This window comes from Humulus lupulus, chromosome 1, assembly GCF_963169125.1.
Source record: "Humulus lupulus chromosome 1, drHumLupu1.1, whole genome shotgun sequence".
Classification (NCBI taxonomy): domain Eukaryota; kingdom Viridiplantae; phylum Streptophyta; class Magnoliopsida; order Rosales; family Cannabaceae; genus Humulus; species Humulus lupulus.
Genome location: NC_084793.1, coordinates 5,953,895 through 5,971,044, shown reverse-complemented (window position 1 = coordinate 5,971,044; position 17,150 = coordinate 5,953,895). Strand labels below are relative to the sequence as shown.

The window sequence follows — 17,150 nt, the reverse complement described above, 5'->3', positions numbered from 1 at the left end:
ATTTGAGTGTTATTATTTGACACTTTAAGGTCTTCATTGCTCAGTATCTCACATGAGATGTTACCCAATAATTAGTTAGTAATACCCCATAATATTTATAAAATTCAAATATATAAGACCCAATATTAAATTATACCAATAACGATATAACACATCCTTGTGATATTGATTGGACACCTGTTACCAATTCTCTTATCATTGTTCAAATTATCACAATCATCATTAATGTTATTCTTTTTTATTATTATTATTATGAGGTTGACCAACTCAAATCTTATTTAAAATTAGTTTAATTTACAAGTCCTCTCTATGCACCCCACATGGAGATAGAGAGAGAGCCATTTAAGTGAAGCTCTTAGTCTTCTTCATCAATGTTACAGAAAGATCTTCTCTGGAGATTAGCATTTTTAGTTATCCAAGATTTAAACTTAATTAAAAAAGTTAATCTCAATACTTATATATAAGTATTTATTGAACCAGAAAAAGAAGAAATTAAAAAATCAAATAATGGCGTCGCCCAGGTTCGAACTGGAGACCTTCAGTGTGTTAGACTGACGTGATAACCAACTACACCACGACACCGTTTTGATGTTGTTCTGCTCACTATTATATTAGTTCTAATTAGTTTTAATGATTTGACTATATTTATTTTTATATTAATATTAGGTTCACACGTTGACTTTAATTTTTTATATTTATTTTGACTTTGGGGAGGGGATTCAAATGTTTCTAAAACTGAGTATACACATAAGATTGATGAGATTGAGTTATTAGGTAGCTGGATCTCATACGAGGGTACTTATAGCCATATGTGATATGTGGCTGTGGATATATATGTATGCATATATATATATATATATACAAATATATTTATATATATATATTAGCATTATGAGATATGTTGTACTCTTTTTGGATTGGTACTATTGTACATTGTATGTGTATAATAATAAATAATACATATTATAGTTTGCAATAAGACGTCTCAACTCCCAAAAAAGTACTACATCTAAAATACTACTATTATTGGGAAATTAAGCTAAATTATGTTACGAGTACAATTCAAACTTTAGAGCTTTTGAACTCTCAAATTTAGATATACAAAGTTTAAAAACCATAAAAAGAATAAATAAACAACTTAGAAGAACATTAAAGCTAACAATTAGATTGAGTTAGGCAAATGAAAATCTCATATGAGGGTATTAATTATAAGCCATATGTGATATGTGGCTATGGATATGTCCTTAGCTAAGTAATAAAAAATGAAAATTCTCACACATATATATATATATATATATAGGGAACGACTTCAACCCATCTATTTTTTTGACAATACTGGTGCATCATTTTACTATTTTTGGTACTTGGAGAGATATAATCCCAAATTTTTTTTATATGACGGTGTACATTGTAGCTATTTAGAACATCCTACAATTTTTCAAGAAATTCCGAATAAATTATGGTACCGAAAACAAGGTTCAAACAGCTTGTTGCACGCGTGCTTAATTTTTTTGTATACGCGTGTAAAAGTTAACTATTTGAACCTTGTTCAGAATTTCTTGAAAATTTGTAAGTTATCTTAAATGATTATAATGTGCACTGTCATATAAAAAAAATTGAAAAAAAATTATCGAAGTATAGAAAACATAACCAAGCTGCATCGGTATTGTCAAAAATGTGAATGTGTTGCAGTCGTTCTTTTTATATATATATATTGAGTGGTTGAGATCCCTTAGAGTTGGCATAGAGAGTACTATTGACTAACTCTTCTAATCCAACATTTTGAGTTTAGTCTCCAAAATTGGATATAATAAAGGCCTTTTTTCACAAAGGTAGTCATAATGTTTCCGAAATGTAACACAAAAATAAGAAGAGGAGAAGAATAATAAAGTGTGTATTAATAAGATCCACAAGTGATATATTCAAATTAAAAAAAGAAGCACAAAGATTGGAGAACAATAATCTCAAAGTAGATACTTCCAAGACTAATTAATCAAAATTATTTTGTGTTGTGTACCAAAAACACAAAGAAATGACATTGATATAGACTGTGAGAAGATAAAGGCTTTGTAGTTAATTATATCAGTTTTTTCCTTAATAAAATCAAAGTGTACTAACTCAACTGGCCTAACCTAGCTAGGAAGGACATGATTTCATACAAGTCTAGAAAACACCCCACATGAGTTTCTCCAGTACAAAAAAAAAAAGAAAATGAAATGAAAAAAAGGAAATGATTGGTCCTTTACAAAAATATATATATATATAAAAAAAAAAGAAAAAAAAAGGAAATGAAATGAAAAGGGTTTAGTATTCAACTCAATTGGACAGTCCCATCTCTAAAAATTTCACAACCACAAACCCTTGTATAGAGACATTTCTACTAATAATCTTGATTGCAAGAAAATGAAAAGAAAAGAAAAAAGTGAAGTTCTGTAATTTTCAAAATATCATTTCATATATTTTCCAACTCTTTTTTTTTTCTCCACATTTTAATATGATTAATGAAAAAGTTGAAATAAATAATGTGATTGAGAAAATTTGTAAGATTATGTTTGATGATAACTAGAACGAGGTGTGAATATAATTTGGAAATGTTAAATATAAAATAATTGAGAGGACCAAATATATAAAATTTTAAAGAAAATATTATATAATGTATATTTGTTTAATTTTGGGGGCCAAGGCTCTTTTTAATACACATGATCGACACAGTTCTTTATCACATATCTCTTCTGTATAAAAAGTGTGTACATAACGGAATTTTTTTGTTTTAATGGTTTTTTATTTTTTTAATGTTAATTTTGACAGAATATTCTTATATTTAACAATAGTTTGTAAATATCACTTAAACTTAAATAAAATAAAATAATTAATTAAAAAAGTTAAAATAGGATATTTTTAAGATATTTACCATTATAATTATTTAAAAATAATAAATAATTAAGCAAATTAAAATATAATATTTTTGAGATATTTTACAATGATAATTATTTAAAAATAATAAATGATTAAACAAATTAAAATATGATATTTTTAGATATTTTATAATGATAATTATTTAAAAATAATAAAATCATACGTTTTATAACTTAAATAAAATTTATTTAAACTTAAACTCACTTATTAGAACAATATCATGTTAAACATATAATATAATCTACTATCAATTAGCTAACAAATTGAAACTAGCAACAAACTTAAATTTAAAATCTACGTATAATATTTAATATTACATTAAACATATAATATATAATATATAATCTCTTGAATTCACCTCAAATTCAAAAACTAAAACAAACATAAAACTTAAATAAAAATAAATAAATTATTTAATTAAAACATGATATTTATTTGAAATTTATATGACATTAATATGAATTTAATAAAAATAATTAATAAATTCTATAAATAAAAATAAGGATACATGAATTGTACATTACTTGTATCTAGTAAAATTAAAAATGTGTTAGATTTTTAAAAATATCATATTATAATAATTGGTCACACATAAAAATATTATAACTTTTATTCATATAACAATTAAAAAGACATGTTAAAAATGATTGTGTATTATATATACCACATTAACATAAGTGTCTACATGGTAATTTAATTTTGTAGAGTTAAAAATGTATTAATAATATGTAGTTATAATATTTTATTTTATTATGGTAGAGTTGAGATGTATTAATGAATACTGGGCACTACTGATATGAATGTTCTACTTTATTCTTCAAAATATATTATCAAAATTTCATTTTTTTTCTTTCTATTTTACTTTATTCTGTACAAGAAAAGAGAAAGAATTAAAATGGAGAGTGAAAAAAAAAAGAATAAAATATTTTTGAAGATGAACTAAACACATGTAAAGAAGAATTCATGTGGGACACTATACTCCAATATCTCCCCTCAAAATAGTGGCGATTTTTCGCTCACCAATCTTGAATCATCTAATCACAAGTGACTATTTTTCAGCTCGCTTATTTTTTTAGATTCCAAGTGTTTTTTTGCACTATGCGAATCTCAAACGTTTCTTCGGATTGGATGCCCGCTAGGAAATTGGCTCATGATATACTTCATCTAAAAACTAATTGGTAATTAGTAGAGTTACTCATATTCTTATTAATGACCCAATATTCTTACACTTATGACAAAATATTTTTAAAGATGAACTGAACACATGTAAAGAAGAATTCACGGTGAGGTATAATATGACAAAAATTAGGAGACTCCGTCTAAAAATCAATTGGTAATTAGTGGAGTTACATATGTTCTTATTAATGACTTAATATTGTTACACTTATTTTATGTGGGACATCATACTTTAATATCTCCCCTCAAGATGGTTACGATTTTTCGCTCACCAATCTTGAATCATCTAATCACAGGTGGTCATTTTTCAGCTCACATATTTTTTTAAATTCCAAGTGTTTTTTTGCACTATACGGATCTCAAGCGTTTCTTTAGATTGGATGTCGGCCACTAAAGAATCGACTCATGATACCATGACAAAATTCATAGGGTTTTATCTAAAAACTAATTGATGATTAGTGGAGATACCTATATTCTTATTAAGGGAATATACTCATTTGTTACCCTATGTTTTTGCAAAGTATCATTTTGGTACCCTTTGTTTTCAATAATGCTCATATGGTACCCTATAATTACATATAACTGATGACAGTTTGATCATATTGACAAAATTTTATCTATCAAATCTGAGTTTAGGGTACCAAATATGTACGATTTTAAAATGCAGGGTACCATATGAGCATTATTGAAAACAGAGGGTACCAAAATGATACTTTGCAAAAAATACAGGGTACCAAATAAGTATATTCCCTCTTAATAATGGCTCAACAATCTTACAATTATTCCAATACACTTGGTATGCATTTTAGCTCACCCCATTGGATGGGAGTATCTTTTATTTATTTTTCTTCAAATTTTTTGAAAAAATGAGATATTTTAATTACTCATGGACTGGGAGTGCTCTAATGCTGGACATACTAATGTGTCGTCACAATTGTCCCAAGAAAGATAGTGTTTTACCAATAATTCTCCATGAGTAGTGAACCAACAAAGCGTTTCCAAATACAGTAAAACTAAATCTGATAGATTTCGTTATGGAAAGCTCATCACATCACTTGGCGCACTTAACGACTTAGTTGCTTATTATCAGATCAGATGTTTTGTTTTTTGTCGTTTTTCTTTTGATGGGTTTCGATTTTAAGAGGCTTCCAGTTCCATATCCCATTCAATTTGTAGACAATATTTACTGTTAATAATAGTAAAAAAAAAAACACATGGGATGGTCACCATACTTCCTTGCCAACAATCCCATCACAAGGCCCTACTTTCTCTTCTTCTTTCATCAGCCATTGTATAGTTTTCAACAAAACCAGACTCTGCTCTTTCACATGCTTCTGTCGACTCATGCATCGATATATCATATTCGAACTGGGATTGACCTAGCTATATACCTATATCTATATCTATATCTATATTCATCCCTTTCTATAATGTATGTATACATATTATGTTATTATTATTATTGTTGTCTTGGGAAACAAAACAAGTACGAACACATTAGTCAAATTGGTTTCGAAATGTGATAGTGATTATCTACTAACTTGTATATTATCAACAGATGTCAGATTAGAAGGTCTGAAAGCATTTCAGAGGGAAATTCAATTGCTCCTCTAACCAATCAGGGAATAGATTTAACCGACTAACCCCTAACGTTTCTTACTCTAAATACCATGTTCTCATTCTGATAAGGGGATCAGAATTTAACTTAAGTATTAAACTGTCTTTTTTGGAGGTACTCCTAGACAGTTCGACAATCATTAGAGTCATCTACATTGACGGAGAAGGACCGGAGAACCAAAGTTTGACGCTGAATACTTCCCGATTTAGAAAGACGAAATTGTTGCATCAACCATAAGATTTCTTAAGTATCCTTATGTACTCTTTTTGGTACTTTTTAAGTACATTTTCTAATCTCATTTTCTTCTAATATAGCTAGCAAAGTTATGAACAGACAAGTATTATTACTAGATAAGATTGTAAGTAGTAACAACACTAGTTCGAAGGTAAGACAAACGACAATATTTAAGTTGGTTTTGTCAGTGAGTGAGCTAGTGTTGGAGTGTGTATAGTTGACAGATTATCAAAACCCAACATTATTCTGAGATAAATGTATCAGAGAGATATTGATCATTTACAGCAAGAGACAAATACATTAAATGTCCATGTTATTTAAGATAGACAAATTCTAGGGTTGCAACCTCTAACTTAACAGCCTTAGTTGGCAACCCCATCATCATGTTTTTTCTATACTAACTTTGTCTATATATATAAATTTAGTGTAGTGTGACATTATTATATAGACCAAACATATTGAAATCCACTCACGAGTGAGGTTGCTCAAGTGGACCATGTTGTGATAAAAACACTTCGAGAATGAGACTATACATAGAGATCAGCACTAGTTGAACTACTAGTAGTAGTAGTAGTAGTGCTACTTATTACTTAACAACCCATTATTCAAGTGGACTAGTCTCATATTTTGGGAGTCAAAAATAAGAAAAAAAAGTCTTCTTTGGCATATTCTGATGATGATCAAACAATAACACAATATATTCTGACCAATTCTCTATAATCTCATCATTATTTTTATCATCATATAATGATTAAGAAGTTCCCATGTTCGATTGCCCTTTGATGGCAGTTGATTTATACATGCAGAAATATTAGGGAAAGCAATAAAGAAACGACAATGTTACTTAAAAACGACAGTCGTATGAAAATCGAATATACGAGTAGCATTTTGCTAAATCAATAAGCCAAACGACATGTATCTCTGAAAACGACAACAAAATCTACCAAAACACAAACACTAAGATGATATATATGATGATTTATATACGAGATTATATCTTTTTGGATCTGTCTATTGTCTCATTACTTGTTTGGACCCTGTGTTTTGACTAATTATATTTTGGACTCTATGTTTTGTAAAATAGTTAAAATAAAACTCTAAACTCAATTTTGATGAAGAAAAAATTGAATATAACAACACAGTTTTTAAGCAGAATAATTTTATCTTTGTTTTGAATTATTAGTTTGGTAAATTATTTGTGATTTTAGTTGAGAAAATATTGACCAAAATCGGGTTTAGGGTTCTATTTTATCAATTTTACAAAACATAGGATCCAAAAAATAATTTGTCAAAACACAAGGTCCAAACAGGTAATGGGACAAAACACAGAGTCCAAAAAAGTATAAAACATTTATATATATACATGCAGAAATATTAGGATATATTAGAGAGAGTTCAGGGAAAAGCAATAGGAAACGACAACTTAAAAACGACAGTCGTACGAAAGTCAAACGACATGTATCTCTGAAAACGACAACAAAATCTACCAACACACAAACACAAAGTCACAAAAAAAAAGGGTCCCAATACAATCAGTACACTGATTGCATTATTTGAAAATGCCAGCGTTAAGATATACTATGATTGAATATTTGCTTAACAAATGATAATATATATATATATATATAAAAAAAAAACTATTTTTAAAATAATATATGTCACGCATCATTAAAAAAGACAAAACATTTAATGAATTTACTCTGAAAATTTAATTAATATTAAGCTTTATTTATTTAAATTTGATTTTTTTTTCCTCAATTTGAAAGGGTCAACTATATGTAGAACCATTTAATGCTGTTCCTTCGGGTGACATTTGGAAAATTTTGGCTCATTATTATTATTTTATTATTATCATCAAAACCACATAAAATAGGAAGAAATTTTTTCTCAAACTACACTATGTTTGGTAGTTTGGAAGGAAAATAAGAGAGATGGAAAAATATGGAGAGAAAATATAAAGGAAAAAAAAGAATGTTGTTTGGTAAATAAGAAGAAAAGAAAATTTTGTGTTATGAAAATTACTATTTTATTTATGTAATTTTAATTTTGATAATTGTTAGTAAGGGTGATTTGGTAATTTACTAAGATATTTTTTTGTCTCTTCCATTTTCTCTCCACTTTTGGAAAGATAGATTTTGGTGGATCCCACTGCTATTTTTTTTCCAGTGCACTTTTTTTTTTTCCACTCATTTTTCTTTCCTACCAAACACACTCATTTTAACATTCTCTCCACTTTTCTGTCTTAAATTTTCTTTCCTCTCACTTTTTGGGTAAGTTTTAATATTGGGTTTATATTTTTTTGGACCCTGTATTTTGTCTCATTACCTGTTTAGACCCTGTGTTTTGACAAATTACTTTTTGGACCCTATGTTTTGTAAAATTATTAAAATAGAACCATAAACTCAATTTTAATAAAAAAAAAATTGAATATAATAACACAGTTTTTAAGCAGAATGATTTTATTTTTGTTCTGAATTATTAGTTTGGTAAATAATTTGTGATATTAGTTGAAAAAACATTGACAAAAATCAAGTTTAGGGTTCTATTTTAATCATTTTACAAAACATAGGGTCCAAAAACTAATTTGTCAAAATACAGGGTCCAAACAGGTAATGGAAAAAAATACAGGGTCCAAAAAAGTATAAACCATTTAATATTAGAGCAAGACAATTGTGCAATATTATTTACTTCATAATAAGCATTTATTTTATTTTTATGAAAATACCACAAATAAATATCACTAATAATACTATCAATTTTTTTTAAGTGAAATTGCTTTTAAAAGTAAGAATTATGTATCAGATATTCAGATTCAACTTGTCTTGTAAAAATTATATCTAACATTTATTGGTGTATTATTAAGCACATTCTACTGTCACCAGTTGGAACTGGTGTTTTTTTTCTGGTTGTTTGTTCTTTGTTAGCCTAGTTGGTTGATTTGTATGTCTTTATGTTGTTGTTTGTGTTTGTATTTTTATCTTCATTATTTCCATGATAAAAAAAGTACATACAGCACAAATTTACAGATGAAATAGAAGAATAAATATAATTGGCAATCATTATGATTTATGACTCCTGAAGTTAATTATTGAAGAAAATAGATTTACAGAAAGAACCACATATTTGCTTCACTAGAAGAACCTTTTGATCCCAAATAAACTTTATATATATATATAAAATATAAATAAATTTTATAGGGTACCATTTCAATCACTATCTATTGGTACTTTTAGTATTTTGATGTATAAATTTTATAGGGTTCCATTTCAATCACTATCTATTCGTGTTTCGGGTGTATCGGGTTCGGGTTTTACGGGTTTCGAGTGTAGAAAATTGGTACCAAATCCGGTCCAAAATTTTCGAGTTTTTGTTCAAATTCGGATTTCGGGTTTGGTCGGTTTCGGGTTGGGTTGGGCCAATTGGGCTTTGGACCGAAAATGGGTATTGGTACAAATTTTTCAAAAATACCATTTTTTTTACATTTTTTTAATTTTTAAAGTTTGTTATTAGTTTGGTTCAATTGAGTTTTTTTATAAATTGGGTCTTAGTAAAAATTTTGAAAAAAATATAATAATAAAACATAAGTTTATAGAAAATTATAAATTAGAAAAGAAAAGTGATTTTTTTAGGGTTTCATTTTTTTTAAATACACTCGGTTGGGTTTGGGTTACTTGAACTCGTGTATGTTAAAAATTAGAAACCCAACTCGACACATGTCGGGTTCGGATCGGATTAGGCCCAAAATGAACGGGTTTTCTGAAAAAAGTGGGTTCTCGGTGTTCGGGTCGGGCAAGTTTTCGAGTTTTGCGAGTTTGTTCACCCCTAATGGTGGCTATAGTAGTTACGTGGGACCTCCTACAATTTTTTATAAAATTTTGAATGATTTAGGATATTGAAATCATGATTCAAACAACTTGTTACACATGTGATAAGTTATTTAAATCTTGATTTCGACATCCTAAATTATTCGAAATTTTTAAAAAGAATTGACGAAAGTCTTTTGAAACTACCTTATGTACTATCTTGTAAAAAAATAGAGTTGCAACTTATTCGTGTAGCAAAAATACTTATAATCATTACCTAATAATTTTTCAATTTTATATAAATAAATTAGTAATCAATCAAAACTATTAAATAATTATGACAATCTAATATTCAAAATTAAAGATAATATATATATTTTTTTAAAATATAATCGTTATATCTTTATTCAAATAGCTGTGATGAATCTGGATTTTTTTCTCCTCTTTTTTAACAATTGAAAACTATTTTCCTTACTGTGCAAAAAAGCTGCCCATTCCTGAAAAACGATATGGAGAGATTGGTGTTCTAAGTACAAAAACGACATTGGAACATGTACTTCCTTGAAAGAAAGAAAAAAAGAAGCTTAAGCATCCAATTTCCTTTTCTTATTTTAAAGTTTACAACTGATATTTGTATCTCTAAAAAAATAAATGTTCAATAAATAAAAATACAATATAATGAATGACTAATCAATCTAAACTTAGACTCCCATTTGGCTTGAAGTTGGTCATTTTAAGTTGTGCACTACAATTGGACTTCTAACACTATGAATGCCATCAGACCAAACCAATGATGCAGACACCATAGAATTATCTGATAAACCACTTCCATTAACAATCACATCATAAGACTTCTCCTCATTCAGTGACTGGAAAGAAAGAACTTCAGGCACTACTTTGATACCAGTTAGTGATTTTGAGTAGATTGTGGCCTTGTAAGTGGAGTTTGCTTGACCAACATTCTTAACTCTTCTGCGAAACTGAATACTAAACGATTTTCCTGGCGCAACTTCGGCTGTCATTGAAGGGTAATTGAGATCTTTTGGTGATCCTTTGTCTGAGTTTTGGGGGCAGCTGCTGTTATCTGCTGATATAAGCCTAACTTTCTTATCATCATAGCCAATGCTGCATAGAAAATCTATGTAGTCACCTTCCAAAGCTTCATAAACAAGTCCTGGATTTATAGCTTGTACAGGGTTGACATGTCCTGAACCATAATCAAATTCTCCATTTGGTTGTTCAGTATTATTGCTCATCAACCAAGCTACAACAAAAGAGAAAGAGTTATTTGGTTATATGGGAATGTAAAGAGTGTAAGGGGCCGTTTGGTATGTAGGAATCTGGACACGAGAATGAGAATCTAAACACTTTCTCTGGGTTTGAGTTTTTCAAACCTAGGAATCTGTACTCATGGGTTTTAACTTTTATTGATTCTAGATTCAAGTAAAACCCATCTGACAAGTGGTTTTCAGATACCCAAGAACGTGAAACACTTTAAAATTATTATTATTATTTTTAAAAAAAATTCTTAAATCAATAATTTTTTACTTAATGACTTATTTTATTTTTGAAGCTTATAATATAAAAACAAATATACACATATCAAACTATAAAATGATAAATAATATTTGTTTATTTAAATAAATTGATTTGTAAAACCTTTATATCATTACTTAAGTTTAAAATAACAAATGAAATATTATTAAAAATAAAATAAGGGTATTTTTGTAATTTTAAAAATTATACTTGATTCTAGTATTCAATAGATGTATTTTTTTAAATTTGTTAAAAATTATTTCATGAGTAAAGTTGTTTATAAATTATTTTGATAAAATATATTATCATATTAATTTTATGAAAATATGAAAACTTAACAGATTCCTATGCACAACCAAACACGAAAGTGATATTCTCAGGAATCATATATAAGATTATAGTGCACAACCAAACACAATGATGTAAGTTCCAGACTATTAGATTACCCTCTTCAACTTTCCTAGTAATATGAAAACTATAAACTCCTCGTACCAAACGGCCCCTAAAAGAAGAGAGTTTTGGAGTAGCACATGTGGTCATAAGTGATGATTTAATGGCTGATGGAGACCAGTCAGGGTGGAATGTTTTGACATAGGCTGCAGCCCCTGCAACATGGGGGCAAGCCATAGAGGTTCCTGATAGTATGTTGTAGTTAACACGCCTCTTATCGTCAAAGACTCGTGTAGGTGAACTTTCAGGTGAGTATGCAGCCAATATGTTTACTCCTGGGGCACTAATATCAGGCTGCAATGAGCCATGATAATCTAAGCAACAAAGTGAACTAAAGAGAATGAGAATTGATTGGTTATTGAAAAACATAAAACCTTCATAATATCTGGTGTGATAGTATTAGGCCCCCGCGATGAGAAGGAGGCAACAGTAGGAGCTGCATAGTCCTTTCTGAATTCACTTCTTAATATTGTTGCTTCAGGATTCCTGGAAAGGAAAAATAAGAAAAGGGCTTGCATTGATTGATGAAGATGTCACAATGCACCAATGAAAACGAAGAAAAAAGAAAGAATTTTTCCCTTGTAGCTGTTGTTTGGTTAGTGGGAAAATTTTGATCAAAGTAAAGAGTGGCAAAGAATGCTTACTTTGTGGAATTCAGGTAGGATAAGACCGCGAAGTAATCTGTACTGTTCAAAACTGATGCAGGGAATGGGACAATAGTAGAAAAATCATTGAAATCGTCGATGGTGGTAATGCAGCCAAGTGCACCAGCTTTAAAGGCCTCATTGGCTCCACTATACAAGTCACACATCACAATCTTCCCCTTGATTAAATTAGTGTCTAGGCACCCATTCGTGCAAATGCTAAAAGGCAAGAACAGAAGAAAACACAATTATTTTTCTTCATATTAGTATTCTCAGCTTCAATTGATTGAGGTCAAAATGAATGGTTTGCAGAAGCTACCTTGAAAATAAACCTGAGCACTGACTTGAAGCATCTTCCCCACGTACTAGAGGAAATGTTGTTCCATTGAGTTTAAAAGAATTGATAGATCTCCCCTATTTGTGTAGAATCATTAAAAGAATGACAAAGAAACATCATATCATACCATGTTATAAGAGTTGTTAAGAAGAGAGACATACAATTATGGTCATTCCATTGCCAAGAACAACCTTGTCTATGATTCTTTGATCTGTGGTACTTGCTGCTACTGTCATTAACCATGGCGCAACACTTGACACGGTTCCAATAGAAGGGCCTAAGTTTCCAGCAGAGTGTGTGGTAAGTATCCCTTTCTCCATGGCATGGAAAGCACCAATGGCAATAGGATCTTCTGCAAAACTTACAGCTCCAGTAAAAGAAATCGATATAGAGATAATGTCAACGCCATCAGAAATAGCATCGTCAAAAGCAGCCATCACAGCAGCTGCAGTGCACATCTTAGAGTTGCAAACCTTGTAGGCTGCAATTCTAGCAGAGGGGACTCCTCCTCTAGCTTCACCTTTCTTCAAGTCATAAAAACTCGCATGGTTTACATTGTTTCCAGCAGCTGTGGAAGCTGTATGGCTTCCATGGCCATCATCATCCCTCGTAGAGCTATCTCCTGCCAATGTCGAATAATGCTGAGCTCCAATGATCTTGCTGCAAAACCAGGATTAGTAGTCTCAAAATGTTAAATGTTATCGAGACAAAGAAACATGTTATGGCATTGAATTGCAGTGAAATGAAAAGGAAAATACTTGTTGCAAGTGAAATTTTCTCCTCCATTGCAAGCACCTTTCCATTTCTTGGGAGGAGGACCAAAACCTTCATCACTAAAGCTCTTTGACTCTGGCCAAATTCCAGAGTCAATGACACCAATTATAGTATCACTCTCCACAGTGGGATTTCTCCTCACTGTCTTGTGGAACCCCATGTAGTCCCAAGACCTTGTTGTTTGTTTGTAGAGTATTTTATTGGGGAAGACAGAGATTACTTCCTTCATACCTGCCAAACCATGGTTTGAGACTACATATTATATGTTCTTTCTTCCTTTTTACATGGTTTGAGTGTTATAATATTTATTTATATGGTATGTAAAATCAATTTGTTTGTTACTCGATTTTGCATATCCCAACTGATTGAGAGAATATCTCAATCTGTGGCAGAGACTCTGATGGAATGTCTCACTTTATAAATATAGAGTACCGGTCCCCAAGCTCACAACTCATTATTCTATCTTTTAGTAACTCCATCTATCAGAGTTAGTGAGAGCTTGGAAGCTCGTGTACTCGTTCTAATTTCTCTTCTTTACTTTTGTAGATCTAGAGTTGTAGATCGAGATTATCAATAGCAATGACTGGAGGTACATATATTCGATCATCTCTTCGTATATGTTCATATGCCTATATTTCATTTAATCTAACATTGAGTACTTACCTTCAATCTTCAATCTTTGTTTTTCGGTAAGTTTTGCTGCAAATCCATTGAAACTCCTGCTGTAGCTTCGAACTAAGGCATCTCCAACAGAAGTACTGCCATATGAATCCAGTTATAAACTGATATTATTAAAGAAATGTACCATGAATACACCTAAGATATATAGCTAGAATACCTTCCATCATCAATAACACTTTGTAAAATGCCATGGTGTTGAGACATTGGTGAGTTCAACTTATCTTGAAGTGCTCCCATGTACACAATATAAATCTGTATCATATACTATCCACAGTTAAAGTCAAGGGGGAAAAAGCTTTTTCTAAAGAGTTTAGTAAAATGCAGCTTTCCATGAACTTTCACTCAAATTAAATAGTAATGTTAAAACCAGTAAGAAGAAAAGAAGAGAAATTTCTTGCCTTTTTATCTTCATCACTGGCTCTGCACGAAAAGCTAATGGTGAGAATGAAAATGGAGAAGATATGGTAAAGCTGAGAAACTCCATACTTTCCCATGCTTGAAAACTAATGTTTGAACAGAAGAGTTTACCATATAAAATGATTGATGTATATAAATAATGATTTATAAAGAGATTCAAGATCAAACTACATGATTTATAATGATAATACTACTTGATAAGATACCAAAACAATTTGTCATATGTTTAAGGACCAAAATTGACCGTATATGAACATGATAAATATTACTCTTGTTGAAATCAACATAGTAGTTAGAGATCATTAAAATTATGTTAGTTTTAAGCAACTCATGGTTTTAATGGCACAAATGAGCACAACCCAACTTACTAGCTGGACTTCAACTACAATCACTTCCTTCTTTGAACTGGTGTGAATCTGATTAATCCCTGAAATGAAAACTTCAACAACTTAGCTATATAAATATATATTTATGTATATGTATTGAGAGAGAGAGAGCCCAGAAAAGCTCAAAGAAAAAGCTGTGGAAAAACCAACATTTGCAGTAGTAACTGGTCAAGCACAAACGAAGCAATTAATGATGTTGTTTAGTCCAACCAACACATGATGTTTTCGTGAGTAGCCAATGAAGGGTTCAAGCCCCATAAAACCTGTGTCTTTGTTAAAACCTACGTTACTTTTGGGAAAGCTAAGGCCTACTCACTCAGCTAAAAACGACAAATTTTTGAAAATATGTAAAGAAACATTGCTGTGCTGTGATATCATGTGATTGCAGCCAAAAAAGGCGACTGCATATCGTTATATCGCATAAGCTAAAGATAACTGATTGTCTACGAAAACAAAAACAACAAATCAGTAAAGAAAACGACAGAGAGTTACAAGAACGACAACTTATATGAAACGACATTGTTTCTGAGAAAACGACATTGTTATGCTATTATGTGTTATGTTTCATTACTCTTGATTCAATTATTAATAATTATTGAATAATTTAAGTAAGAGAGGTGTTGAAGATGATCAGGGGGCCGGCCCTAGGTAGAAGCGGGTCAGGTCTATGCTTAGGGCCTCAAATAAAAATACCTTATTTTTTAAAAAATATTATTTTCTATACAAAAATGCCTCATTATTTTACAAAAATATCATTTTATATATAAATATTGTAAAAATACCAACATTTTTTTTATACAAAAAGCCCCATAATTGTCACATCTCTTTTATTGTTGGTCTTCCATGTTGGTTTAGTGTTCAATGATTTCATCCTTTTTCAATCAATAAAAATATAAGAGCAGGGCTAATTTATCAAAAAAAAACAAGGAGTGTTATAATTTATAAATATACCAAAAAAAGGTATTAAATTGCAATTTTTGAAACAACTTAACTATTTCCATCACCAAAGGTCCTCTTTAGTTGAATGTAGCTTTCATTATTATTATTAGCGCCTAACAAAAAATCTTATATAAGGAAAAATGTGAGATACATACTCTTTCAAAAATATAATACATAAATGAACTAAAATTGTGATTATAATTTTTTATGTTAAAAAAAACACACATAGACACTAAAATATAAATAAAAATTTAGTATAAAGGACTATTATTTATTTAAATTACAGTTTCAATCTTCGATGTAAATAAAATTTATATTAAATTTATATTTATATTTTAGTGTCTATGTTAAAAAAAACGCACATAAACACTAAAATGTAAATAAAAATTTAGTATAAAAGATTATTATTTGTTTATATTATAATTTCAATCTTTGATGTAAATGAAATTATACTAAACTTTAGCCACTTGTTGCATAATAGTATATTTTTTATTATAATTTTTTATAAATTAATTTTCTAGATATATACTTAACACTTTGTCAAAATTTCTCGACAACTTGTTTGGAATACCATTTTACGAAGTAACAATTAAAAAAAATGTCTATTTTTTAAAAGTGTATTAGTTTTGGAACGAAACCAAATAAATGGAGACAAATTAAATATAATAATTAAACATATATATAGTGACAAATAAAGAAGAAAAGAAACGAACTATAGAAATCTAAATAATGAAGGAAGATTACACGTAAAATAAAAATTATGGATAGAAATACCGCTGTTGTAATCAAAGCATACTATATTATGCAGTCGCTGGACCACCAAAGATGATAATAAAATATAGTTATTTCAAATGGTGTGAAGAGAGAGAAAGAGAAACTCTCTTTTTATATTATTTAAGGGGACCAACAAAATGATTAGTTGGCAATGTGGGACTCCCACATCCTCTATAATGTTAAAAGAAAAATGGAGGGGAGCTCCCTTTCCATATTGGTGTTCGCTCAAAATTCACATTTCATATGTTCACCACGCCAAATAGAAAAGAAAAAAAACTTTTAACGACACTTTTTAACTATCGTCGTTGACTTTTGACAACAGTTGTGAAACTGTCACTAAAATTCTTGTCGATGTAGATCAAAATTTTAGCAACAATTATTAATTGTTGTTAAAAGCTAATAGTTTATATTTTTTTAAAATGAAAACAAATATTTACAAATAGACTTTGAGTCCTTCATATCAAA

At 29.7% G+C, this 17,150-nt stretch overlaps 1 protein-coding gene and 1 non-coding gene across 4 annotated transcripts; both read right to left on the bottom strand.

Annotated features, from left to right (window-relative positions):
* Positions 1 to 508: 508 nt before the first annotated feature.
* Positions 509 to 582, bottom strand: TRNAV-AAC (transfer RNA valine (anticodon AAC)). The gene has a single exon. It is a non-coding gene; the product is annotated as a tRNA-Val (tRNA).
* Positions 583 to 10,278: 9,696 nt separating this feature from the next.
* On the bottom strand, positions 10,279 to 15,234 carry LOC133783752 (subtilisin-like protease SBT4.6). Of its 3 annotated transcripts, XM_062223396.1 has the most exons (12): positions 15,123 to 15,234; positions 14,955 to 15,013; positions 14,568 to 14,672; positions 14,327 to 14,421; positions 14,152 to 14,246; positions 13,473 to 13,719; positions 12,876 to 13,374; positions 12,697 to 12,791; positions 12,378 to 12,596; positions 12,108 to 12,219; positions 11,814 to 12,027; positions 10,279 to 11,011 (listed from the first exon to the last, which is right to left on the bottom strand). In XM_062223396.1, exons 3-12 carry the CDS (start codon positions 14,661 to 14,663, stop codon positions 10,476 to 10,478), a joined length of 2,208 nt encoding a protein of 735 aa, XP_062079380.1. In that variant the 5' UTR covers positions 14,664 to 14,672; positions 14,955 to 15,013; positions 15,123 to 15,234; the 3' UTR covers positions 10,279 to 10,475. The 3 variants fall into 3 exon arrangements, with proteins under 3 accessions (XP_062079380.1, XP_062079375.1, XP_062079385.1); XM_062223391.1 differs by lacking the exon at positions 15,123 to 15,234 and having other exon boundaries at positions 14,955 to 15,116; XM_062223401.1 differs by lacking the exon at positions 15,123 to 15,234 and having other exon boundaries at positions 14,568 to 14,589; positions 14,955 to 15,116.
* Between the last annotated feature and the right edge of the window lie 1,916 nt (positions 15,235 to 17,150).

What these genes read in the sequence shown, in the direction of transcription:
- LOC133783752 (XM_062223396.1), bottom strand. Translation starts at nt 14,663, where the DNA reads ATGGGAAAGTATGGAGTTTCTCAGCTTTACCATATCTTCTCCATTTTC. An exon ending in GAAAATTTCACTTGCAACAA is followed by an intron (nt 13,375 to 13,472) that starts GTATTTTCCTTT and finishes CTGGTTTTGCAG; the next exon opens with CAAGATCATTGGAGCTCAGC. An exon ending in TGCTCAGGTTTATTTTCAAG is followed by an intron (nt 12,597 to 12,696) that starts GTAGCTTCTGCA and finishes CTTGCCTTTTAG; the next exon opens with CATTTGCACGAATGGGTGCC.